A 26,008-nucleotide genomic window follows, 5' to 3' on the forward strand; every position below is an offset into this window, starting at 1 on the left:
TGGGGCTGTCACTGGGCAACACAGACTTTCAACTCCCTCCAAAGGTTTTCTATGGGGTTGAGATCTGGAAACTGGCTAGGCCACTCCAGGACCTTGAAATGCTTCTTGCGAAGCCACTCCTTCGTTGTCTGGGCGGTGTGTTTGGGATCATTGTCAGGCTGAAAGACCCAGCCACGTTTCATCTTCAATGCCCTTGCTGATGGAAGGAGGTTTGCACTCAAAATCTCACGATACATGCCCCATTCATTCTTTCCTGTACATGGATCAGTCGTACTGGTCCCTTTGCTGAGAAAGAGCCCCAAAGCATGATGTTGCCACCCTCTTGCTTCACAGTAGGTATGGTGTTCTTTGGATGCAACTCAGCATTCTCTCTCCTCCAAACACGACGAGTTGTGTTTCTACCAAACAGTTCTACTTTGGTTTCATCTGACCATATGACATTCTCCCAATCCTCTTCTGGATCATCCAAATGCTCTCTAGCAAACTTCAGACAGGCCCTGACATGTACTGGCTTAAGCAGGGGGACACGTCTGGCACTGCAGGATCTGAGTCCCTGGCGGCGTAGTGTGTTACTGATGGTAGCCTTTGTTACGTTGGTCCCAGCTCTCTGCAGGTCATTCACTAGGTCCCCCCGTGTGGTTCTGGGGGTTTTGCTCACCGTTCTTGTGATCATTTTGACCCCACGGGGTGAGATCTTGGGTGGAGCCCCAGATTGAGGGAGATTATCAGTGGTCTTGTATGTCTTCCATTTTCTAATTATTGCTCCCACAGTTGATTTCTTCACACCAAGCTGCTTGCCTATTGCAGATTCAGTCTTCCCAACCTAGTACAGGTCTACAATTTTGTTTCTGGTGGCCTTCAACAGCTCTTTGGTCTTCATCATAGTGGAGTTTGGAGTGTGACTGTTTGAGGTTGTGGACAGGTGTTTTTTATACTCCTAATAAGTTCAAACTGGTGCCATTAATACAGGTAATGAGTGGGGCCAAGAGGAGCCTCTTAAAGAAGAAGTTACAGGTCTGTGAGAGCCAGAAATCTTGCTTGTTTGTAGGTGACCAAATACTTCTTTTCCACCATAATTTGCAAAAAAATTCTTTTCAAATCAGACAATGTGATTGTCTGGATTTGTTTTTTTTATGTTGTCTCCCATAGTTGAGGTCTACCTATGATGTCAATTACAGGCCTCTTTCATCTTTTTAAGTGGAACAACATGCACAATTGGTGGCTGACTAAATACTTTTTTGCCCCACTCTGTGTGTGTGTGTGTGTGTGTGTGTGTGTATATGTGTGTGTGTGTGTGTGTGTGTGTGTATTATATATATAATATATATATAATATATTAGAAATTAGTAGAAAATATATGTATGCTTGAAGGTCAGCAGTGTTTTATGACTTTCACTTGCTAATCAGTAGCAACAAAGGTCAATTTCTTTAAATTGTGCCATTTGAAATGAAAAGAACTAGAACAAATAAGATTCAATTTTTATGTAAAAGCACTATAATTTCAGTTTTATTCCAATAATAAAAAATAATCTCAGAATTATTACTACATATACCTTTTGTATTAGTATATAGATGGTAACTCTTGGAGCTTGAGCCAAATAATAAAAACAAATACCTAAATAGAATCTGAAATCTGCCTATGTTAGATGTAAATATTGGGTTTTCACTACAGTATGTAGTATAATTATTATTTTACCTTGCACTGTCTGTTAGAATCTGAGGATGAGTTTTATGATGCTCCAAGTAGTCCTTTGGAAGACCTACCATTTTTTGAAGCACCTTTGGGCTCACTGAGTAGAGCTAGTAGCTTCCGAAAAAACACAACAAAAACAGAACCTTTGAAAAATATGACTGATTTCCAATTAAGATTTGAAATATCTGAGGTAATGCTTTACTTTTTGCTATTAAAGATTTGTGATTGTTTGTCAAACTGTTTATGTTTTCTTTCTGAAATCTATGTTCATGTCTTTATTTTATCATTATTATTATAGATGCTTTATTTCTAAATTTGATTGGCATCAGTATCTCCTTACATATATGACTAGGTTGAACAAAGACTAATCTGCTACATTTATCTTTAACAACTATATCTCAAGTTCTGATATTAAGGGAACAAATCATTTGATATTTCCCTTTCTTCCCAGAATTCAGATGATCTGTCCATCATCTTAAGGACTAGGGCAGTGATTGGAAAACCTTTTTCGCCTTGGGTGCTAAAAACACGGGCACATGTACTATCAGGCACGCTTGCATGGCCACCCTCATAAGTTAATGCCACTCTGCACCATGCCCCATGCACATCCATGAGCAACCCCCTCCCCCTGCTGCCCCTTGGAGCCAGAGGAGGATGAAAATGGCCTCCCTGCCCTTCCCGGAGGCCCTCCGGAGGCTTGAAACTGCCCGTTTTGCAACTTCTGATGCACCCAGTAGGTCTGTTTTTTGCCCTCCTCAGGCTCCAGAGACTTTCTAGGAGCATGGGAAGGGCAAAAACAGCCTCCCCTGGACCCCGAAGGCCCTCCAGAAGATGGAAATGGCCCGTTTTCCGACTTCTGGATTGCCCGTTGTTCCGCTTTTCTCCCGGGGTGAAAAACAGCCCAACACTCAAACCGGACGTTTGGGAACAGACTTCTGAGTTGCCTGTTGGGCCATTTTTCTCCTTCAGGACGCTTCCCTGAAGCCTCCGGAGTACAAAAAACAGCCCAATGTGCAAACCAGAAGTCCATTCCCGAACTTCCAGTTTGTGCGTTGGGCGGGTTTTCGCGCTTCAGAGGCTTCAGGTACATTATTCTGTTTCTTACCTTTCCTTTTAGTTCTCTTTAATTCACTCCACTAGTAACTTCATTATGGATTTTCCCTATGCATGCTGAATCAGTATTGAGAGTGAGTGAGTGAGTGGGTGAATGATTGAATGAATGAATGAAGAATGAGACCTACCTACCTACCTACCTACCTACCTACCTACCTATCTGTCTCCATATCCATCCATCCATACTTATTTCTACACTGTTGCAATCAAACTACCTTAGGAAGGTAAATATTTTTCTGTACTTGACCATTTCTTTCATTTTTTCTCTTCAATTTTTGTTATTCAGTTGAATTTTAATAGACTATATGTGATGGCATCTGTTTATTTTCAGCATCTTTCTCCAATGAATCTAATAATACTATAACAAGTAAAAACATATTTCATAGCTGCCTGGACCAATTACCTAACCATCTTTACACTTTAGATCTTAAAAAATCCAAAATTTGAATATTTAATTCAGAGACATATAATTAAACATATAGTCATGCTTAAAAGTTTGTGAATCTACATGCATTTTCAATGTTTCTGCATAAATGATCTGTTTCCACACAAGTATTAAAGTAAGATAAAGACAGCCTAATTCTGACAAATGAATCAAACATAGTATACCTGTGCTTTTATTTATTGAGGAAAATGATCCACAACTACATATAGATAAAGAATACAGCATGAGAGACAGGGGAAAAAAGTGAAGCAACGAGTGTTCAGTCACATTTCCTTGGATAAAAACTTGGTTTATTAGGTTAACTATCCTGTCTTTTTTAAATAAATAGGTGTTCCTTCAGGTGTGTCATCTTGCAGAAGACATTGAAAAGCCAATTCTTCGGTTGGAAATTTTAAAATTAGGCACTGAACTTAAGCTCAGAACATATGACATGAGTGCTACTGCTTTTCTTAGGGAAATTTGCTTAATGTGTCCAGAATATCTAGGTAAGTATTGCATATGATTCTAAATGAGCAAATTGAAGCTACTTTTTTTAATAACAGTTCATTGAAGTAGCAATGTGCTCAACTTTTATTTTAGTTAAACGAGATAAAAATTTAGTGAAGACTTCCAGCAGAAATCTATTCTTATATAAGTGCCCCATTAAATGCCATTGTAACTTTGAATGGTCACTGAATGAGTGGTCACTGAACAAAAACTGCCTATATTAAATTAAATTAGACTAGCTTTTTGTTTGTTTACACATATAAACAATATCTTTGCACTATTTTAATAATAGTTTATTTAATTTTATGGTGACATACAAAAAGAAACAGAACTTCAACATTATTATTACCTTAGGTTATTTAATCTTTTTAAAATTTAAATTGCTTTGTATTATACTATAAGCCATTGTAATTGTGATAGTGAAATGGGTGACATATAAATTTAATAAATAAATAAAACAGTAGTAATTGCATAATAAAGTTTCAATTGATATTACTCTCTTTAGGTTCCTTTCATGAAAGTATAATACAGGTAGTCTTTGAGTTAATGACCATGTTAAAACAACTATTCAAAGTTATTATATCACTGAAAAAATTAACGACTGATGCTTGCACTTAACAACCATTGCAGTGATCCCCATAGTTGTGTGACAAAATTTGGGCACTTGGCAACTGGCGTGTATTTAAGGTGGTTGTAGCTGTTCTGTGTCTGGTGTTCATTTGAGACCTTACCGGGGGGGGGGGGGGACTTTCAGCAATAAGGAAAGCCAGATTTGCTTAGTAATTTTAATGAATGCGACAAAAGAAGTCACAAAATCAGGCACAACTTGCTTACCAATATCATTGCATAGTAATATACAGGTCCCAATTTTGATCACAAGGCAAGAACTACTTTATTGGAAATCTTAAGTATTGCTTTACAGATGTTATTCATGAATTACTTTGTTCAATATAATTAATTCTGCTTTTATTATAATTAATTTATTAATTAAGCTTAAATTATTATTTTTTTGTATAGCTTTTGATTACCCGGATAGTCCTTGATCTATCAGTACAAATCTAATTGTCTGGCATAAGTCACTGCAGTCATAGAACAAGTCATCATTGTGACCAAACTTGTTTTTATGACCATTTTTATGGCTATTGGTTATTAAGCATATCCAGCTTCCCAAACTGACTTTGCTTGTCAGAAGCCAGCTAGTTAGGTTGCATATCGCAAATATGTAATTGCAACCATCGTAAATAGGAGCTGTTTGCCAAGCACCTGATTGTGGTACAATACCGTGTTTCCCCGAAAATAAGACAAAGTCTTATTTCTTTTTGGCCCCTGAAATAAGCACTTGCCCTTTTTTTCCGGTAGGATTTATTATTTTTGAGGTGCAGGAGGCAGCGAGCGTGGTCACCTCATAGCTGCTGCTGTGTTGCAATATTTTCAGGAAGGGCTTATTTTCAGAGGGGGGCTTATTTACATGTATGCTCTCAAAAGCTCAATTGGGCTTATTCAGGGAGATCTTATTTTCAGGGAAACAGAGTAGTCATAACTTCAAGGACCGGTCATAAATCACTTTTTCAAAGGCCGTTGTAACTTGAGGGCTTTCTGTATTTGATCCTAATTCATTTGTTTTGCAGTATGATTTTTTTATCTTTTTAATGTTTCTTTAATTAGATAATAAAGACAAGCCTGTTTATATTATTTCAACTCTGGATAATTCAGTGGAAGATCTTCTATCAATTGAGTACATCAAGGTAAGGGAAAGGATTTTTTTTTCCCTTTAAACTTTCTGTGGACAAATGTTTAAATTATTTAATTGTTCAGGAACAAATATGTTGGAAAAAGAATAGAAGGAATTAAAATTAAGCACATTTATAAAAGACAGGTTTATGAATGGGTAAACAGCAATTTCAATAGGTGGAGGAGGCTATTTGAAAAATGTAATTACTAAAGCAAATACTGAGAATTGATTATAGATCTACTATCTGTATAGTTCTGTTGCAGCTATGTTTTGTAATATTTACAGTTTAAAATGTTATGTTTTTGAGATAGGCAGATATTAATGCCCCAGAACTGAAGACTACTTACCAGAACGTTCTACAGCTCATAAAGGTAATAATGATGGTTTCTATTTACATAATTGCTACATCTCAGAAGGTGCTTTTAAAGCATATTATTAATAAAATGTATTTGTTCTTTAGGTGACCTTTTCTTCTATAGATATTCATTTACATACCGAAGCACTTCTGAGTACAATGAATTTTCTAAATAATCTCCTTCCAACTCAAGAGCCTAATACAGTAGAAATTGTCCAGGAAAAAGAAGAAAAAAAAGAAGTTCTTAGAAAATTTAGTAAGGCTTTTTGATATCAAACTTTGCATTGCTTCTTTTATTTCAGCCTCATTTCACATTCTGAATTCTTTAAAGGAATATTAATGAGATTATTTCAGGATTAATAGCTTCCATTTCTAAATTACTCAGGATAATTTTTAAAATGTGACTAATAGGTATTCTTATGTTCCAAGTCTGAAAACAATTTTGGATTTTGTTGATGAAACAAGATAAGGAGAGAATTATACCTTTAAAATTTTATTCTTTCCATGACTGATGCTAAAACATTTATTTAAAAAAGCTATCCCTTTCAAGCTGTTAAAAAACCTTTCTGTTGAAAGCTTTATTAATATTGAAATTAATATTAATATTCTGAAATTACTGAATTTTACTGAAATTAATATTTTAGTATTAATCTGAAATAAAATCTCCATTTATAGTTAGAACAGATGGAACAAATGATCTCCTACATATAAGCTGTAATTCTTTGTAGTTCCTGTTGTATTAGTGTTTTTTTAATTGTAGTCGGATGAAAGGAGTCACTAGCCCCCTTCCCCTGATATAATTTCTTATTGATTTCCTCTTCTGAATTGGGTGTTAATACAATACATTCACCTAAGGAAATTCAACTTTCTATTGGAGTTATATTTATTTGTAATTTTTAATTTCCCATAGGTTCAAAAAAATCAAAATATGAGGATGTTTGCGATCTCCATCTTTTGGTAGACATGAATTGTTTACGTATTTTTATAAGGGAAGAGAAACGCTGGATCTCAGAAATTAGCATAGAAGGTAAAAATAAACAAAATTGTAGAGAAAAAGCTTTGAAAATGAGATTTTATTGACATTTATAATTTTATTATATGTAGGTCTTGATAGCGAAGTTGTAATGAAGAAAGAAACAACTGAAATATCTGCTAAATTAAAAAATATAATTATTGTGGATTGTGATGTGACAGCACTTTATAAAAAGGTACAGGTGTACTTTTAATGTGTTGATATTTACTAATTCAAAGATCAATTGTGTTTTAGGCTTTAGGGTCTCTATAGAAAACAGTGCATTTATCATTTTAAATACTTATCTGCCTCTGGTTTAGAAGAAGATGGTTTAAATTATTTAATTTTTCAGAGAGGAAGATCGCTTTGAATATACTTTATAACAAAGGCTACAGACAAATTACTCATCTCAATTTAACTTTACTGTTTGCATTCTATATCTAGTCACCGCTACAGTGCACATATTGGATTGGTCCCTATATTGTACAGACTGAAATTACCTCATACCACAGATATTTTTCTAAAAAAAATCTTTTTCTGCTTTTAATATGTGCTATATAGTTTAAGATGATACATTTTCCTCCCATTAATTCATTGGATCAAAGCCCATTTTATAAACATGAAAGATTACATGAATAGAAGGGGAGCCATAGAATTTTCTCATGGCATTTTTGATACACATAATTCTTTAAAATTAAAATATTTATACTGAAATTTGTTTTTATTTCAAGGCTCTGTATATAACTGGAAAAGAAGTCTTTAGTTTAAAAATGATTACATACATATGTGCCACTGATGGTGCTGCCATTACAAATATGAATGCTGTTGACAGCAAGATTTATTTAACTGTTGGATGTATTCAAATTGTTTTTGTCAACAAATTTGTTTCTGCAATTTTGGTAAGTCAAAACATTTCTTCCAATATATGTGAACTAACACACAGCTTGGATGATTTTAAAATAATCTCATTTTGCTTGCTGTACACCATAAAAACTTGTTTTAGAAATCTCTATTTATTCTCAATTGAATTGTGTATTGATAGAAGAAATTATTTAAACTATATATTGTTACCTGCACATTGTTAATAGAACTTTTCAGTTAAGCATTATCCCTGAGAGCAGTTTAAAATGTAATTTGTTACATTGTATTTAAACAATACATGTATTATATGTATTACTCTCATGTTATTAAGTTCTATACTTAAGAGGTTCTGGTGCACATTAGAGGTTAAGATTGAAGTAGCAAGAGAGAATATTTCCCCATTTGATATGTGCAACTTTGAAATAGAATCTTCAAAATAATGCAGAATAGTCAGTTTATAGAAGAAGTGTAATCGTCCTCTAAAGTTGCTGCCCAAGAAATCATGTATATTAAGGCCTTCCTCCTGGGAGGCGGCATACGATTTGTTAAATAGTGAGTAATGCCTCATTACAGGATGGTGTCATTTGTTTTGAAAGAATAGTATATATGCCCCATTCTCAAGAGACCATTTTTTGTTGGACAACTTTTATCTAGTCTCCATACTTTTTTTAGATCTTTTTTAACCCACCTTTATTTTTTAAATAACTCAAGACAGCAAATATACTTAATAATCTTTTCTCCTCCTATTTTCCTTACAACTCTATGAGGTAGGTTGGGCTGAAACATAGTGATTGGCTCAAAGTCACCCGACCAACTTTCTTGCCTAGGGCAGGATTAGAAATCAGTATTTCTTACTGGTTTCTTGGCTGGTGCCTTAACTGTTACACCAAACTGGATCTCTTGATGGAAGGTTGTTGAGAGAGGGTGCTGGGTGGAACAGGGTATATGGACTGTTTCAGGGTTAAGACTGGACTATGCACTGAAACTATATTACTTGTGCTTCTGAATGATCTGTGAGAATTTAGGATGTGGGTGAAACATTCATTCAAGCACTCCTGGACCTCTCATTGTATTTGATATCATTGAGCATGGATGAGGATCAGGATTGGTTTGGGAATGGGTGGTATTGTCTGGCAGTGATTCCCCTCTTCCTTCTGTGACTGGTTCAAGTTAGGATTGTGGGAAGGAGAAATCCTCTACAGTGTGGAGTGTTTCAGGGTTCTGGCCTCATTTTTCTCTTTAAATATAAATGAGGCTTCTGGAGAAGATCATCCAGCAGCATAGAGTACAGTATCATCAGATACTCAGCTATGTATCTCCAGCTCTGGCCTGGCACATGACACTGTTCAGCTATTGGCTCAGTGTCTGGAAGCTGTGAGGATCTGGATGGGGCAGAACCAGCTCTGACTCAACCAAAATAAGATGGAGTATCTTGGGATTTTTTGTCCTTCTGGTTCTAGTGAGGTATCACCTTTGACTGGTTAGTATTCTGTCAGATAAAACTGGTGTGCAGTTTGTTTCCTCTCCTGGACTTGTGCTCGTGCTTAAGATGCTTTCTGTAGGAACCTTTGAAGAACTAGTACTTGCAAAATATGGTCCAAAATGTTTGGACAGATTGGACTCTACATTCCTACTTCCTTCAAATCTATATTTTCCTTAACATAACAAAATGCTTTTTCCTGAAGTATTTAAATGTGAAATGAAGATAATAAATGTAATGATAATTTGGAATGCATATTTGTTAATAGTGCCGTATTAAATATGCCTGTTATCCTTATTGCTGAACTATTTTTATTTAAATTCTAGGCTTTTGTAAACAATTTTCAGATGGCAAAGGAAGCAATTACTGAAGCCACTGTTCAAGCTGCTGAAAAAGCAGCCACAGGTGTAAAGGAATTAGCTAAGCAGAGTTCCCGAATGGCACTGGACATTAACATTAAAGCGCCTGTTGTCATAATCCCACAGTCAGCAGTATCTACTGATGTTTTAGTTGCTGATTTTGGTATGATCACCATAAAAAATGAATTTATGCTTGTGAAAACAAAGCTTCGTTACAATGTCCCACCAGTTCTTGACAGTATGTGTGTGAATCTGAGTGAACTCAAATTATACAGGTAAGTTAAAATGATTTCATAATTTTTCTAAATGTAATTTCAAACTAAGCAATTTAATTGGAAGAGTACGATGAGGTTGTTCTACAGTTAACAACCTCAGCTTTATACTGTGTAACCACCCAAAAGTAATTTTGAAAAAACCTAATTCTGTACTACCATCAAATTCAGACTTTCGTAGTCATTCTTTTTGTTTTCTCCTTTTTAAAATTATTTTATAATTTCAAATTAATTAAAATATCTCCAAAAACCTTAAGTATTTTGTTTGAAAGTCCCTTTCCTTGAAAACTTGCCTTCTCAATTTAAATGTTGACAAATAGAACAAAAATCCATTGTTATAAGTCAGTATAGATTTTTTATGACAGTAGAGTAATATTTTTGCTTTAGGAACTCTTATGTCTGAAAAATTCACACTTCTCAATGACTTTCAAGTATTGAAGTAAAGCAAGAAGAATATAATGAATCTTTTATATACAGCAATTGATTCACAACCATTTTTTAATCTAAATTGAGTTTTTCCAAAGTATGCTGAAGAATTAAGTTAGTTTCTTTGTTATATGTACAATTCTAAGGCAATATTAAGTTGGATAGTAAACTTTCTCCATCCCTATCCCCCCGGATCTGTCATGCAGCAAAGAGATGCGGTAGCTGAGAGCAATAGCAGCGATAGCAATAAGCACTGCATGCATATCCGGGCGGGGGATTGGGGGTAGAGAAAGGGAAGAGGAACGATGTCCTCTCCATGAAGGCTTTTCTTTTTTTTAGTGTAAATATGTTTATTTTCATTTTCATTTTCATTTCATACAGTCACATATATACTGTGCATAACCGGGGCCATATAACATTGAGCAATAAACACAGCCATCCTTATCAACAATACTCCCCAAAATACAAACCCAATATACCACTTCAACCCTCCATACACCCTTTCTTTCACCCCCCTCCAACTTTCCTTTCTCCCCTACAACATTCCCCTCTACCCTACTTCCCCTCCCCCTCTATCACTCCTCTCTCCCAATACACTCCCTCCCTCTCTATCACTCCCCTCTCCCAATACACTCCCTCCCTTCCATCTCACCCTCCCTCCGATCCTCTCTCCCACCCTCTCTACCCCTCTTTCTTCTTTCCTTCTGCTCCTCCCTTCGGTGTATTTCTACTATCTATCAATATATTCAGCTTCCTATTTTTACACTAGAATTAAAAAAGCAACAGTATACAAGTGCAATCATGTTACTTTAAAATCTAGCACATACTATATTTCCCCCTTCCACCCCTCCCCCCTAGGACCCCACCTCCCTTCCCCCCCCCGACCTCCCAGAGCCCGTACACGGTATAGCTTTTTATCAAACACAGTCTAAAATATATTAAAACCAAGGAAATAAAAGAAAAAAGAAAAAAAAGTCAGTAAAGTCTCTACGTTGAACTCAGCTTCTTGCCGTTACACAAACTTTAAGCAGTTTACATTATTCCTAATCTTAGTTGTTTGATTACCTGCAGGATTTCCCCAGAGGTTATTTGTTGGTTCAACCTTTGCCTGGACTCTTCTCTAACCAGGGGTATTATCTCTTTATCTAAGTATCTGTCTATATCTAAACCCTTAATTTTATTCCCTTTGTACAATTCTGTAAAAAAAAATTCCCGGAATGCCTTTTAAATCTCCTCCTGTTGAAACACCTCCTTCCCTCTATAACACAATTTGGATACATTTCAAATTTTTCCTTTAATTTCCTCTTCCAATTCTTTTCGTTTTTGCCCTTGTTTATGTCTATATATTTTGTTTATATTCATCAGTACTCCTCTCATATACGCTTTACTTGCATCCCCTACAAATTCCATGAATGTACCCTTATTCGTATTCAGAACAAAGTATTCAGATAGCAATTTTTTACAATCATTAATATACTTTTCATATCTAAATAAACTCTCATTCGACCTCCAAGACCTTCTTGCCTGCACTACCCTTCCCAATTCCGTCCAGACTGGGTTATGGTCCGAAAGGACCCTCGCCGCAATCTTTGTCTTCTTCACCCTAGAAAATAAATCATTAGTGATTTGTATAAAATCAATCCTTGAAAGGGATTGATGTCCATCAGAAAAAAGGGTGAAGTTATATGCCTCTGCGTTTCTTTCTCGCCAAACATTTCTCAATTCGAAGTCGTCCATCAAGTCTTTTTCCCTTCTAGAATTAGGTCTAATGCGATATATCTTCCAAAGGGATCTGCTTCAATTATTTCAGCCTTAATGTCTTTTCTTAAGTATACAACTATACCATTTTTCTTTTCCGTAGCAGAGGTCACAAAATATTGACCAAGTTCGGGGTTGAACAAATATTTTGATCAGTTGATTTGATATGAATTTCTTGCAGGCAAATTATATCGTTCTTGAACTGTTTGAGATAGTGAAATCTTTTCTTTCTCTTCTGTAAAGAGTTCAGACCACAACTCCTTGGTCAATGGCCGGTGGTTATTGAGGTTGTTGCAATGTACCTTGTTTTCCCATTCGTCTGGTAGTCATACGGCTAGATCTTTGTTCCCTGACCCCTTGCCCTTCTGGAAGGAGGAAATGGTGTTCTTTGTCTGGTAGTTGTGTGATTTGCTGTTTATCTTGTCCTTCTCGTGGTCTTTCTCCAGATCCAGATGATTCAGGGTGTCCCACCTTCAGGATCTTGTGATAGAAATCTCGGGCTTCCCATACAGAGTTGAGATGATATTTTTGCTTATCAAATGTAATTATAATACCAAATGGCACATCCCATCTATACTGTATCTGATGGTTTCTGAGTTCTTCCACTAGAAAAGCATAATCTCTCCTGGCTCTTCGCATTTGGGGTGGTATTTCTTTCAAGACAATCAAGTCCTGTCCGCCAATTTGAAGCCTGGTATTATAAGACTCTTGTAGTATCATGTTTCTGAACTCTCTTGTAGCAAAGTATATGATTACATCTCGGGGAAGTTGCTTCTGTTTTGCCACCCAAGAGTTAGCGCGATAAATTTTTTCGATCTGCCAGTCAAAATTGGACCCCGGTCTTTCCACCAGACGGTTAAAAGCCTCTGAAAAAATCTGCTTCAAGTTCTCCTGTTTATCTTCGCGCAGCCCCCTGACTCTTAATGCAAGCTCCATCTGTGTGTACTGTATCATAACAATTTGTTCTTCAGCGTTTTCAACTCATTGTTGCACCACTTCAGTTTTGGAAGTCAAGTTAGTGTTGGCTTCTTCAAGAACCTCTAGCTTATCTTCCATTCCAGAAACATATTCTGTCAATAAAGTTACAAGTCCCAGCATATCATCATTTGTTTTGGCAATCTTAGTATCAAGCTTATCATATAAGTCTGCTTTAAATTTCTTTATCTCCTCTCTGAATTCTCTGAAAGCTTTTGAATTCTGCTCTCTAAATTCTCTAAAAGTTTCAAAAAAATGTTCTTTTGTTAGCAAATCTCCAGTAGGGGGCATAGAGGGTGGAAGCTGCGACTTTGTGCCAAGTGTGTGAGATGTACTCCTAAAAAGAGGTCTCCCCGGATTTAATTTTGATGCCATTATATCTTTTCTTTAAACAATTATTCAACAATTATTCAAACTCTACTGGCCCGCTGTGTAGCTTACGAGGAAAGAAAGTATTAAGTCCCCCCTTTATTTGTTCTTAGAGGTTTTTCAAAAGGTTTCAGAAAAGAGCATTGTAACAAAGCAGGTTTCAAAAGATTAGCATTGTAACGAAACAGTTCAGCATATTCATCTCTGTTTGGAATGTCTCTATATTAACAAGGAGTCTTTTAAAACTTTTAAAAGTTGATAAGAAAAAAGTCTTGTAAGCTCTTCAGAGAAATGAAACTAATTAGTAAGAGATTGCTGGCTGGCTGTTCCTTTGATCTTTTTTATCACTGTTCTTTGCCGGATAGTTAGGAATGTGGCACAATCGCCATTTTAGGAGCTTATTTTTTAAGAAAAAAAAACCCGTGCACGAAGGAAGCTAGGATTTTTTATTTTTTAGGAAGTAAAAAATAGGAAGGAAGTAAAAAGAAGCTAGGATTTTTTATTTTTTTTTAAAGGCAGATAAGGTTCTCAGGTACGGACTCTGCTTGTATTAATCTCAAATAAATATATCAAAAGTTGTCCTAAGTGGGGGGATCCTTACTTTGCGCCGTAATAAATACAGCTGGGGTTTCTGGCACGGAGATGTGATTCAGCCTTTGGTCGGCCCCCCCTTCCATTCGCACCAAAAAGAAAGCTGCAAACTTCAAAGAAAAGCTCTTACCAGCTGGATCTCTCTCTCACTCTTCTTTGCCTGAAGAATGAGGTATCTACCAGGTATTTAGGCAGATAATGCCACCAGAAACCTGGGGGCAGCTCGTTAAGCTGCCGCCATCAGCAAGGTCCCGCCCCGGAAGCCTCCATGAAGGCTTTTCTCAGGACACTAGATTGGGAAGTTAAAAACCAGGAATGGGATACAATCAATCAAGCTTGATTCAAAGGCTTTGGCTGATGAGATCCCTGTGCTGCCACCCAAAAATGCTGTCACCGCAATTTCTGCAGGGCCCACTTCATCTGCCCCTTCTCGGACAGTTCCAGGCAGCAGAGACCGCGGTGACAGCACAGCAACCTCAGCAGCCAAAGCCTTTGAATCAAACTTGATTGTATCCCATTCCAGGTTTTTAACTTCCCAATCTAGCATCCTGAGAAAAGCCTTCATGGAGAGGAGATTGTTCCTCTTCCCTTCCTCCACACAACCCCCCCCCCCCGGATCTATCATGTAGCAAAGAGAGGTGGTAGCTGGGCGCAATAGCAGTAAGCACTGCATGACAGATCCAGGGGGATGGGGGAGTGGAGGAAGGGAAGAGGAACGATCTCTCCACAAAGGCTTTTCTCAGGATGTTAGATCTCCACTTTCTGGAAAAAGTTATTGGCATCATCAGGACTTTGGCTAGTGGAAGAAGCATGGGATGGAAAGGAAACTTCGGAATGAGGGAGCGCTGGGTCGGGAGTGTCCCTGGAACCTGGAACCTACTTTTGCTCTGAGACTAAGTAAGCAGGGTTGCCAACAGGACTGTGAACAAACCCGGTTGTTCAAGGAAGCAGCCTTGTCGGGTCATTTTCTTTGGGCTTCCCTTTTGCCGTTCAGACGCCACTGTGAGGGATGGAAAGGATCCCCACCCCTCCTTGCCCAGTGGGTCATTCCTGGCCGAGCATGGTGGCAGCTGTTCAGCAGCCCCCACGTGTCTTTCCCTCCTCGCTGAAGAGAAGAAGTGAGCCGACTGCCACTCCTTGGGCCAAGTGGCTCTGCGTGATCGCCGGTTAGAGGGAAGAGGGGGAAAATGAAGCGTGGAGAGATATGTTTAGTCCTGCCCTGCTGTGAGAGGGGTAGAGAAAAATGGATTTGAGATTGATAAAAGCCTTACCCTTTAGGAAGATCGAGCTCCCACACATCGAGTTTTTGCCCTCCCCGGCCCCCAGGAGCACTTTTCAGGCCTCCCAAACTCTCTGCATGCCCCGTTTTTCACATAAAATGGGCCTTGCAGAGGGTTTGGGAGGCCTGCAGGGGGGCAGGGAGGGCAAAAACTTTGTAAAAAAAAATTACCTCTTCAAAATCTTGGTGCGTCTTATACTCCGGTGCATCTTACACTCCCAAAAATATGATATCTCTCTTGAGCTTCAGGCTAAAAATAGTTAATATTGTTCAAATAACTAAAAGTTAATTATAAATAGTAAATGATGCATTCCAACATTTTATAAGTTATAGCGCTAGTTGATATATGAACTCTCAAAATCAAAATTTAATTTTAATCCTATTAGATATTAGATTCTAATATAAAGATTATTTCTAAATAAGCTTAATTTTTTTGTTAGATTTGCTTGTTAAATACAAAGTTATTCTACATATTAAGATGAAGTTTCATAATTTATTTATCTGTTCTTCCAAAGAGGAAATCAAAAGTCTTTTCAAATAAAAGGCATATAAAATCTTTGCAACTTCTAACATGTACAAAACCAATTCTATATATTTTGAAGGAATGTATGGTTTGGTAAAATTTTGTAATAATACTTTGCATTCTAATAGGATTGTATGTATTCCTTCTACAGGGAATCATAGTTAATTTAAATTGCCTTCCTGTTTCTAATTTTATTTAATGCATCATTGCATATTTTCCATTTTTATTTTCAGATCAAATATTATGAGTGGATTATTACAAAATGAATTACAACTACTGCAGCCATTAAATCTTGAAGTTAAAGTTGAACGCAATTTAGCTGCTCTTTGGTATCATGAAATTCCTGACATTAACATATTTGGGCGTCTCAAACCAATTAATGTAAGTTTATTATTTAGATGTTTTCAGAAATCGATCCCATGCACAATTTTAACACAGATATTCATAAATTATATTTTAAAAACACAGCAGTAGCTTTTAACATGATTAATATCAAATAGAATACAAATATTTTGTCTGTGTTATGTCATCCTATGTTCATAGTTATATTTTGCAACTTAATTATATATAAAGGCAAGGGGAGGAAAAAGAAATAAGGTTTTATGCTGTCTATGGAGATTCTCAATCATCCAGGTTATGGTTGTCCCAAAGATGCTTTTTCAAAAGGCAACTGGACTTTGTGTTGTTTTTTCTTGAAGATGTTTTGTTTCTCATCCAAGAAGCATTTTTGAAAAAGCATCTTTGAGAAAAAGTCTTGTGCTGTATCCAGGTTGAGTTTGAGCAGTTAGTCTGAGTCTTAAAATCTATTTTTTGCCAAGGCCTGTATTTATTTATGTATTTGTTTATTTAAAAGACTTATATGGCTTCCCATCTTAAAACTAAACCCTGGGTTGTGGTTATAAAACCAAATAATATCCAAATAGTGTACATATTTTATAAACTCAAACATTGTACAAAAGATAGAAAAACAGCAAAAAATAGAAACAACAAAAATAAACTCACATAAATTTAAATCCTTATATCATTGTGTATATCTATAAGCTGCTCTCAGATATTTGAGAGTGATTGGCATAAAATAAGCCAGTTAATAAAAGGTAATACACAGACCATGGCATAAGGTATTATTCTAAAGTCCAAACCAATCATAAGATGGATTTAGAATGCTCCTGATCTGTGATACGTGCACCTATAGACACATTCCATACATATTCTAAAGACACCCACTTTAAGAATTAAGGAATAAACAGTGAGAACAGAGAAAAATGAAATGCAGACAATGGCTATTGTTAAGAAAATAATAGTTTATATTAGCAAAGATACTGTGTTAATGAAGAAATAAGGGATTTTGGCAAAAGGAAAGGAGAAATCGTTTTTACTGCACAAAAACATTCATAGGACAACTTATATTGCAAAGTCATATTTGAAATATTTCTGTAAATTAATTATTGGCATTGAAAGTGTAAATACATTTTAAAATAGAAATTATGATTTTTCCAGTGTGGAAGTAATAAGTAATGATTTCAAACATTTTCAACCAAAAATAATGCTTTGTATTACCTGATTGTTTCCCTAAAGCTTATTCTCAGTGAAGCAGATATAACTACAATATTGAGGACTTTGAATGAAAATTTAGGAGATAGTTCTGAATCTCCATCTGTACAAGAAAAAAAAGATGTGTTAAGCATTCATAGTGGAGCTGCAAGTGTCTCCCAGCATTCTGGAGGTATTTTATTCTGTTAAACAAATTCTTCCTTTTTTGCTAGTAAAAATATAATTGTTTTTGTTCTTTAACCAATTAATTAAATAATATTTCACATTGGTTGAAGTGACTGTGTGAAAGTTGTATAGTTGTATAATTAGAGCATATATATATATATATATACACACACACACATACATACATACATACATACATACATACATACATATACACACACACACACACACACACACTCATACATACACACACACACACAAACACACAAGTAAATTTATTTAGTGAGACCTGATTAAAAACCTCTTCAGAGTTCATTCAAAATACTGTGCTCATATTCACTGTGAGCAGTAATTGATATGTTAGCACCAAACACCTTGTCATGCCTTCTACATATACAGAGAAACTATGTGTTGTAGAGATCCTTTTCTATCCGTAGAGGGTTTCCAGGTGATTACAGATCTTGATTTTTCAATCAGTTTCAATCCTCTGGGGAGCCTGCATGGATAGTAGAAGTTCAACTATACAGATGGTCATTCTTTACATGTCGTGAGTGGTGAAAGGATAATGAGGTTACCACTCTTTTTCCCGTTTTCCTTGCATGCAGTCAGACTATCCCTGAATATCAGAATGTTTTAAGACACACAGTTTTAAAACTTTGGATACTGTAAGCCATTTTTCTGATGAAAGCTTTTCATAGCAATAGTACTTAATAGCAATAGTACTTAATACAATTTATTCAGTCAAAAGTAGATCTCTTTTAAAATGTTCTGGGTAGACTTCACTTTCTTGATACTTAATATATCCTTTGTATATATGCTTAATATGTATGTTTCTAATGTTTAAAGCTGGAACAACAGTGGTGACTTCAGCTGTGGTGGAAATGCATCCCTCAGTTAAAGTAAAAACAACATTAAAACTAGACTTTCAGTTTGATTCCCTGACTCTAGTTTTGTACAGTCCACAGTCCAAACAGGTAAGGAAAATACATTCTTTGAAATTAAATCAGTGTAATTTTTCAACTGGCTTACTGTAATTGCATAATCTTACTTTGTGGATATTTAGACAGTGGAGCAAACATTTATCCATTCAAATCTAGTAAGGAAACAAAAAAAAACCCGCTATAGTGATAATTGTGGGATAATGAAGAATTAGATTTTATTCTTTTTTTTTTTTGGTCTTCTCTATGAGTACCTTTTTTACAGTAAAAAGATAAATGTGTAAGAAAAACTGTTTTACTTCATTAAAACTAAATTATGGGACATAATCCATATTATTCACATCAATACCATCTATGCAGCAGTGGTGGGTTTCAAAAATTGTTGGAAACTAATCTGTGGGTGTGGCCTCCTTTGTGGGAGTGGCTTGCCACCCATGTGACTGGATGGGAGTGGCCTGCTGCCCATGTGACCGAATGGGAGTAGCTTGCCGCCCATGTGACTGGATATGAAATTATGAATTAGTACTTAGGTCAGTCCAAGTAGCTATTCAGAAGTTAGTGGTTAGAAGCAATCGTAAAGTAAGATATGGAATTAAAACCAGAAATATTTTGTTGGCTATTTGAAAGGGATTATAATATATATTTAATTTTACACATGTTAGCAGCTGCTGGAATTGTGTTTGCACAACAGTGGAAAAACAGAGATATGTAAATGAATAAATATTACAATGTGCAGGAATAAATAAATTGACAATTAAAATCAAGAAGGCTTTGAATACTTTTTCATGTGGGATTGGTTTTAGCAATTGCCAACTAACTGAAACAGAAATTAGAAATCCAAAAGTATGAAAGAAAATACCAATTATGTAAGGAAAGGTCCCTAAAATGTATGAGGAAATATTACTAGATCATTATTAATGCATAGATAACTGCGGGACATTACAAACCCACCAGTGGTGGGTTTCAAAAAATTTTGGAACCTCTTCTGTAGGTGTGGCCTGCTTTCCGGGTCCACTGGTGGAACCTCTTCTAACTGGTTCAGTAGATTTGACGAACCGGTTCTACCGAATAGGTGCGAACTGGTAGGAACCCACCTCTGCTATGCAGCATAACAGACTGTATGTTTGTTCAGATCTATTTTTGGCTGTCTCTTATTTAGTTTAAAGAAAGACAATCTGAATTTAAGATAACACTCCATTACAAAAGAAGAATAGATGGAAATAAACATTACACATAAATACATAAACACATACTTAACTCTTGTGCAAGGTACAGCTTCTCCTCCTTGTTATTCTTAAGATGCCATTTGTATACTACTTAAACTGTCTTCATGATCCTTAACAGAGTGAAACAGTGCATCATAAAAGCAATAAATTTTGAATCAATGTATCTCAAATGAGATACATTTGATAACTTACAGAATGCACCCCAAATATGGGAATGGAATTTGGGAAGTTTGGCTGTTTCAATGCTACTAGCTGCTGCTGTGTCATGTGATCTTCATTTTCAACAGTCCATGATAGGTTATCAGTCCTTACCCCTTCCCCATCTAGCAGCAGCCACTTGCATGTCTTATGAAAAGGGAAGGAGAGGAAAATGGAGGAAGGAGCTTCCCTGTAACCTTCGTGGCCCATACCACTCCCCCTTGTGCTCCCTGACCTGTGCTATCCTCTAGTGCACTTTCCCTGACCAATGCCACCCACCCTGCTTTTCTTCTCGGACCCACATACCACTTCTCGTGTACATTACCATGTGCCCTTCGTGATCTGTGCCACTTCCCTATGCACCTTCCCTATCTGTGTGTCACCACTTAGACAACCCAAAACATCTTTCCAGACCCAGGTCCACCTCTAGTAAAAGAGATTGAAGAACCAGTTTGGTGCAGAAATTGAAGAACCAATTAAGGCACCCATTTGGAAATTTGGAAACTCTTGAGTTGTAGTCCTGTTCTAGGCACAAAACCAGCTGGGTGAATTTGGATCAGTCCCCCTCTCAGTCTAGGAAGGAGGCCATGACAAACCACTTTCAAGAGAACCTTCCAAAAAAAATACAGTGACCAATCCAGGCAGTCGCTAGGAATTAACACCGAATATTTTGAAAATATTTCTACGAAAAGACTAGTCCAGAATAATTGCCAAAGTCAAGACTGACTTGAAGGAAGGGGGGGAAATTGTACAATTTTTTTGTGAATTGTTCGTTTACTGTATTAAGCAATGTATTGTATTAAATTATTTGCTTTCTTTTCAAAACAGCCTCAAGTTAAGGATGAACGAGATAATAGTCTGAAACTTGCAGAATTTAAATTATTGTTAATAGCTGCTGCTGTCAAGATGTTATCAGATGGGTCACTGAATGCTTCAGTTAAATTAACAAATTGCACTTTAGATGATAAACGAGAAACTGTACAGAAGGCTACACCAAGGTACTCATTTTTTTCCAAAACAATAAAACTTAAAATTGTTAACTTACGTTGAATTTATGCTGACAGTACCAAAAAATATGTGCTTACAAATATTAAGTGAGATAAAAAAATGATACTTTAAAATTCAAGCAAATGATTTTTACGGTATATAAAAGAGATTTGTAGTTTTCACTGCTGCTAATACTTGGGACAGCTTGTTGAGAGCTTTTTTAACTCTTTCTTCCTCACCCTCCAAAAGGCTAAACATTTGAATTTAATTAGTGTGAAAATTCATAGTTATGTAAAATTATATATTAATATAGTTGCATCTGAAGTTCTAGCTAGTTTAAAGATATTGGATCAAGAAATTAGATTTTTGGAATAGGAGAACATGCGTTCATGGAAAGGGATGAAATCTAGTGAAGATTCCTGATGAAGGAAGGGACACAGATACTTGCTGATTTTTTCCATCCCATCTAAACTTACTATACTACTTTAAATATTGTTAATATAAAATATATTTAGCTTGTTTCTTTGTTTCTTATCTGTCATGTTTGCTTTTCCCCTACTGTTTCTCACTTGCATTCTGTACTAAGCCTTAATGTGGTTTGTTAAAAATATTTAATAAATATGTGTGCATCGGTGCGTTGCAGGCAGTACCCCCTGATACGGGCGTACCAGAGCCTACCCGGTCCACCGGGTACTGTTCTGGTACGGTGCTCCGGAGGGCCCACCCGCCCAACTGAGCTCTTTAGCTGTTCTTTAAAGCCTTTGGCGCTTCTGCGCACGTGCATGCCGCATAGAGTGCATGTGCGACGCTCCGCCGAGCAGCTGGAGTGTCGCAGAGGCTTGCGGAGGCGTCGCTGGCAGGTACGATGCATGCGTGTGCCACGCACGTTCATATGGAGGATGCCGGGCCCCATTGCAACCATACTGGTTGCAACGGGATCCAGAACCCACCACTGGTGTGCATATATCATTGTTTCAAGTTGTATTCTCATTTCCATACCTGTGAAATTCAAGGCAATTAGCAGACAAAAATAACCAAATAATATAATCCAAAAGAATTTTTTAAAAATTGGTTTAAGACAACAACTATACCTGACAGATGAAGGTTATGGACATGCTAAAAAGTTTTTAAAAGGTTCATAAAAGTGATAGCAATTTCCCTGATATATATACTTAATATATTCATCTTTCCAAAGATTCTCTTTAGGTTTGGCCAAAATATTTTAATTTTTTTTAGTAACAATTTGAAATGTGAGAGGATTAGAACTCTGAAAGGAAATTTCAATGTATATATAGCTTTAAAAGATTGCATAAAACATATTTGTTTCTTAAAGGCTATTTAAATTATGGAATGACAAACAGAGCAAAAAGTAAGATGTATAAATTTCCAAATTTCATGATTTTATGTGATTTGAGAACTGTTTAAGATTATGCACATCTAGTGGTTTATTATTGATATTGTGTTTTATACGTTATTATTTGTCAATTTGTCTTTCAGAATGGTACAAATGAAACATGGATCTGAAAAGAAAGTCATGGTGAATATAAGCTATAAACAAGGGAGAGATGGCACCACTGTTGTGGACACAATTGTTGAAGAAACCTACCTCTGTGCTAGTGTTGAGTTTCTGCTTGCTGTTGCAGAAGTATTTCTCAATGCTAATGCTGAAAGCACAGCTGCAAATAAAAACTTTCGGCAAACACTGGCTACAAAGGAACAAGGTTAGTAATCAGTACCAGTATATTTTATATATACCTTTAGCTTCATTATGAGGCTGTAATTTTATCTGCATGATGCTGTGATAAGCATCTTACTCAATAATTTTATGTCACAAATTAGTCTTATGCTATATTTCAAGTGTTCCTATATTCAAATTTTGCTGAATTGAATATAATTGTAAGGGGTTATGTGATTCCTTGCTGTGCAAGTCATCCTTGTTTCTGGGGAGGCTGTCTTAAGTCTTAACAGATAATTAAGAGATTGTTCTAAAGCCTGTGAAATAAATGTCAGTAAGTTATCATTTTGAAATTCATTGTTTGTTAAATTATAAGTGAAAAAAGAGGAAAATGCAGGCTGCTATTTACAGTTGCAGTGTACAACATATCTTGAAATTCCAGAAGTAGAAATATTCTAAATCCATTACAGTAAAATGAAGATAGAGGCAAAAATCTATAATGAATGTTTTTATTCCAAAGTTTATAAACATTATTAATCTTTGCTAAAACTGCAGTATTTAAATATTTTAACAATCATAAAATGAATGAAAAAGAAATGTACTGGGACTATAAAGCTGCCCTTTATTACAGTGGCTCCCAACCTTTTGGGCACCAGGGACTGGTACTGTGGAGAGAGTTTTTTCACGGACCGGAGGGAGCATGGTTTTGCATGCTGCCTGCATCCCGCAGATGGAGCTTTGCTTGTTTGCATGGACCGGGGATTGGGGAACACTGTGTTATTAGACAGCCAGTTTTTCCAATCACTACAATTTTTTAATGGAAATATTTATAAAAATAGTTTTTATAGGAAAAAATGACTCTTTAAAAACAATGTTTTTCACACAGATAGGCATGTCAGGTTACACAAACACATAACAAACATAGATATTTTCATCATTGTTAGGAATATAATCTAACGGTTGGGTTGGCAATATATAAATCATGTAACAATGTTGTACCTGTTTCTTTAAATCATACTGTAAAATGTGATTGGTTGTTGTTTTCCTCAATCAGCCATAAGAGGGAGCCAGAATGACTGTTAGCTGTCTGTTAGATGCTAGGCTGATCTGATCTGAGTGTTTTGGAAGCTGGCTGTTAGAAAGTGCCGTGAGCTATTGTAAGTTTTGCAACTGCTAGCAAACTTTGAGTACCAGACTGTTTGTATGTTTATGGACTATGTTATTTGGATTATCCCTTAACTGAAAGACATTGATGACTGACTGTCTTATCCGTGTATGACTTGGACTGTTTGATGGACTCTGATACTTCTATTTCCACGAAAGTAAAAGCCTATTTAAACTGCAGTGTCTCTGTATGCTGGTTTGTGTGTTCTCCAACACAACTCTCACAACGCTTTTCTGAACCCACTCGCTCTCCCAACGGGGAGCTTACCTAACAATCATCATAATTATTTCATTTATGGCAAAGGGGATTTTTTTGGTGATGAAAAACATTTTACATTCTGTTAATAACTCTAATTTTCTTAGTTGTATTTTAGAATGCCTACAAACTCTTAAGTTAGCTCCATAAAATCACATAAATCAATTAAAATTGTCGGCAGTTTGGTGGTTCAAATCCCTAGCATTGCATAACAGAGTGAGCTCCCATTACTTGCCCCAGCTTCTGCCAAACTAGCAGTTCAAAAGCAGGTAAAAATGCAAGTAGAAAAGTAGGGACCACTTTGGTGGGAAGGTAACAGTGTTTCGTGTACCTTTGGCATTTAGTCATGCCGACCACATGACTACGGAGATGTCTACAGACAGCGCTGGCTCTTCAGCTTTGAAATAGAGATGAGCACTGCCCCTTAGAGTTGGGAACAACTAGCATATATGTGCGAGGAGAATCTTTACCTTTACTTTTAGGTGAAGACACTAGGACTTTCATTCTTAAGAAAACATGGGAAATGAAATCTTTATTGATTTGGTAATTTTTAAAAAAATGAATTCTTGTCAATAATTTTATACAAGAGGTTATCTAATTAAGGCTTATGTCTTCTGTGAAAAATAGATTTGACACTTCTATCAAATAATATTAAAATAGAACCATGTGATATAGGAGGCAAGATACTACTTGACATAATCTTAGATCAGTTGATTTATATTAATAGCCAATGTTCATTTGAGTTCTGTTTCAGTTTTAAGTCTTGCCAGAACCTGATTTGTTTTCCCTATATTTTATATATTCGGTCAATCAAATTGTTTATTGTGAATATTTTTAACATTTTTAATTAAAAGCAAGAATTAGCGAGATACAGTAGATACATTAGATATACTTACAATCTTACTAAATATATGCATTATATTTTTAGCTCCTGTACAGTCAGCATCCACAATGGAAATAAATCTTACTGTTAAAAATCCTGATATAGTGTTTGTGGCTGATTTAACTCGAAAAGATGCTTCTGCATTGGTAGCCACAGCACAGTGTGAAATCTCCATAAAAAGTGGACCTGGAATGTATAAAATGACAGCTGTTGTCGAAGATATAAATGTGAAAGCTTGTCCATTTTTTCCAGCTCTGAGGGAAGGAAATATTACCACGGTAAGATTTTTAGATAACCTGATCTAAAACTGAAATCTGCTGCAGTGCTATGTAATTTCATGTGAAAGCAATATGCTTGGATTGGCTATATATATATATGTATCAATACACAGTCAAATTCTGTCTTGTAATTAAAATAATGGGATGGGTAAATTGGATAGATAGATTAATTAGAAAGATTGCTTTCTCTGTTTTCTTGCTTGCTTGCCTTAAAGATTGTTTCATTCTGTCAATTATACTTTCCAATTAGTAATTCAATTTAAAATCATACAGTCAGTAAAAAATAACAACTAACATTTCTATGGAAGCAGGGTTGCATATGAAACAATAATACTTAAAATGCCAATATCGTGACTGAAAGGAAATTAAATGGACCAAACTCCCTGGCTTGATGGAAGAACCATCAATAATTACAAGTTGCTGTTCTGATTTTGCAGTATTGTTGGAAAAAGACTTTATCCACTCTTGATCTGTAGCTGTATAACTAACCATGTCTCTGGTACTACATACACAATTCATACTCTGACATTAGGAATTATGTATATAATTTTTGATTATTACTAGTGGGGCTACAGTATGTAAATGAAAATTTATGCATATAGCAGCAGATTGACTTTATGGAAGCTTACTTGCTTCCTATCAAATGATCATAGAGAAATCAATTTCTAAAATATATTGTTTCAATTATTTGCAGTGTGTATTATGATTTCACTGAAGAAATTTATATTCTTAAAATGCAAATATTTATATTAATTAATTTATTATTTGATTTCAGGTATTACAACCATGTGATCTTTTCTTTAATATGATGCAGTCAGGTGAAGAACCGCAGAAAGCTGAGCTGTCAATAAAATCCCTAACTATTAAGGTATATTAAATATTTCTATATTTATATTAATCTTGGAAGCAAATATAGTTATACTTTTAGTCTTATATGAGCTATAGAAATAGATTTTTT

The 26,008-nt window shown here is 35.8% G+C and overlaps 1 protein-coding gene across 2 annotated transcripts in view; it reads left to right on the plus strand.

Annotated features, from left to right (window-relative positions):
- Window positions 1-26,008, plus strand: part of VPS13A (vacuolar protein sorting 13 homolog A) — a 110,937-nt gene that overhangs the window by 40,568 nt on the left and 44,361 nt on the right. For both annotated transcript variants that reach the window (XM_032214626.1, XM_032214625.1), the window contains exons 25-40: window positions 1,714-1,883; window positions 3,580-3,736; window positions 5,403-5,482; window positions 5,781-5,840; window positions 5,930-6,080; window positions 6,735-6,851; window positions 6,929-7,032; window positions 7,568-7,735; window positions 9,504-9,811; window positions 15,963-16,110; window positions 17,305-17,452; window positions 18,292-18,419; window positions 20,636-20,805; window positions 22,292-22,515; window positions 24,818-25,050; window positions 25,826-25,918. In XM_032214626.1, coding sequence (XP_032070517.1) covers window positions 1,714-1,883; window positions 3,580-3,736; window positions 5,403-5,482; window positions 5,781-5,840; window positions 5,930-6,080; window positions 6,735-6,851; window positions 6,929-7,032; window positions 7,568-7,735; window positions 9,504-9,811; window positions 15,963-16,110; window positions 17,305-17,452; window positions 18,292-18,419; window positions 20,636-20,805; window positions 22,292-22,515; window positions 24,818-25,050; window positions 25,826-25,918 — 2,459 coding nt within the window. The remainder of the gene's footprint in view (window positions 1-1,713; window positions 1,884-3,579; window positions 3,737-5,402; window positions 5,483-5,780; window positions 5,841-5,929; window positions 6,081-6,734; window positions 6,852-6,928; window positions 7,033-7,567; window positions 7,736-9,503; window positions 9,812-15,962; window positions 16,111-17,304; window positions 17,453-18,291; window positions 18,420-20,635; window positions 20,806-22,291; window positions 22,516-24,817; window positions 25,051-25,825; window positions 25,919-26,008) is intronic.

The sequence above is a fragment of the Thamnophis elegans genome, chromosome 3 (genome assembly GCF_009769535.1).
Source record: "Thamnophis elegans isolate rThaEle1 chromosome 3, rThaEle1.pri, whole genome shotgun sequence".
NCBI lineage: Eukaryota > Metazoa > Chordata > Lepidosauria > Squamata > Colubridae > Thamnophis > Thamnophis elegans.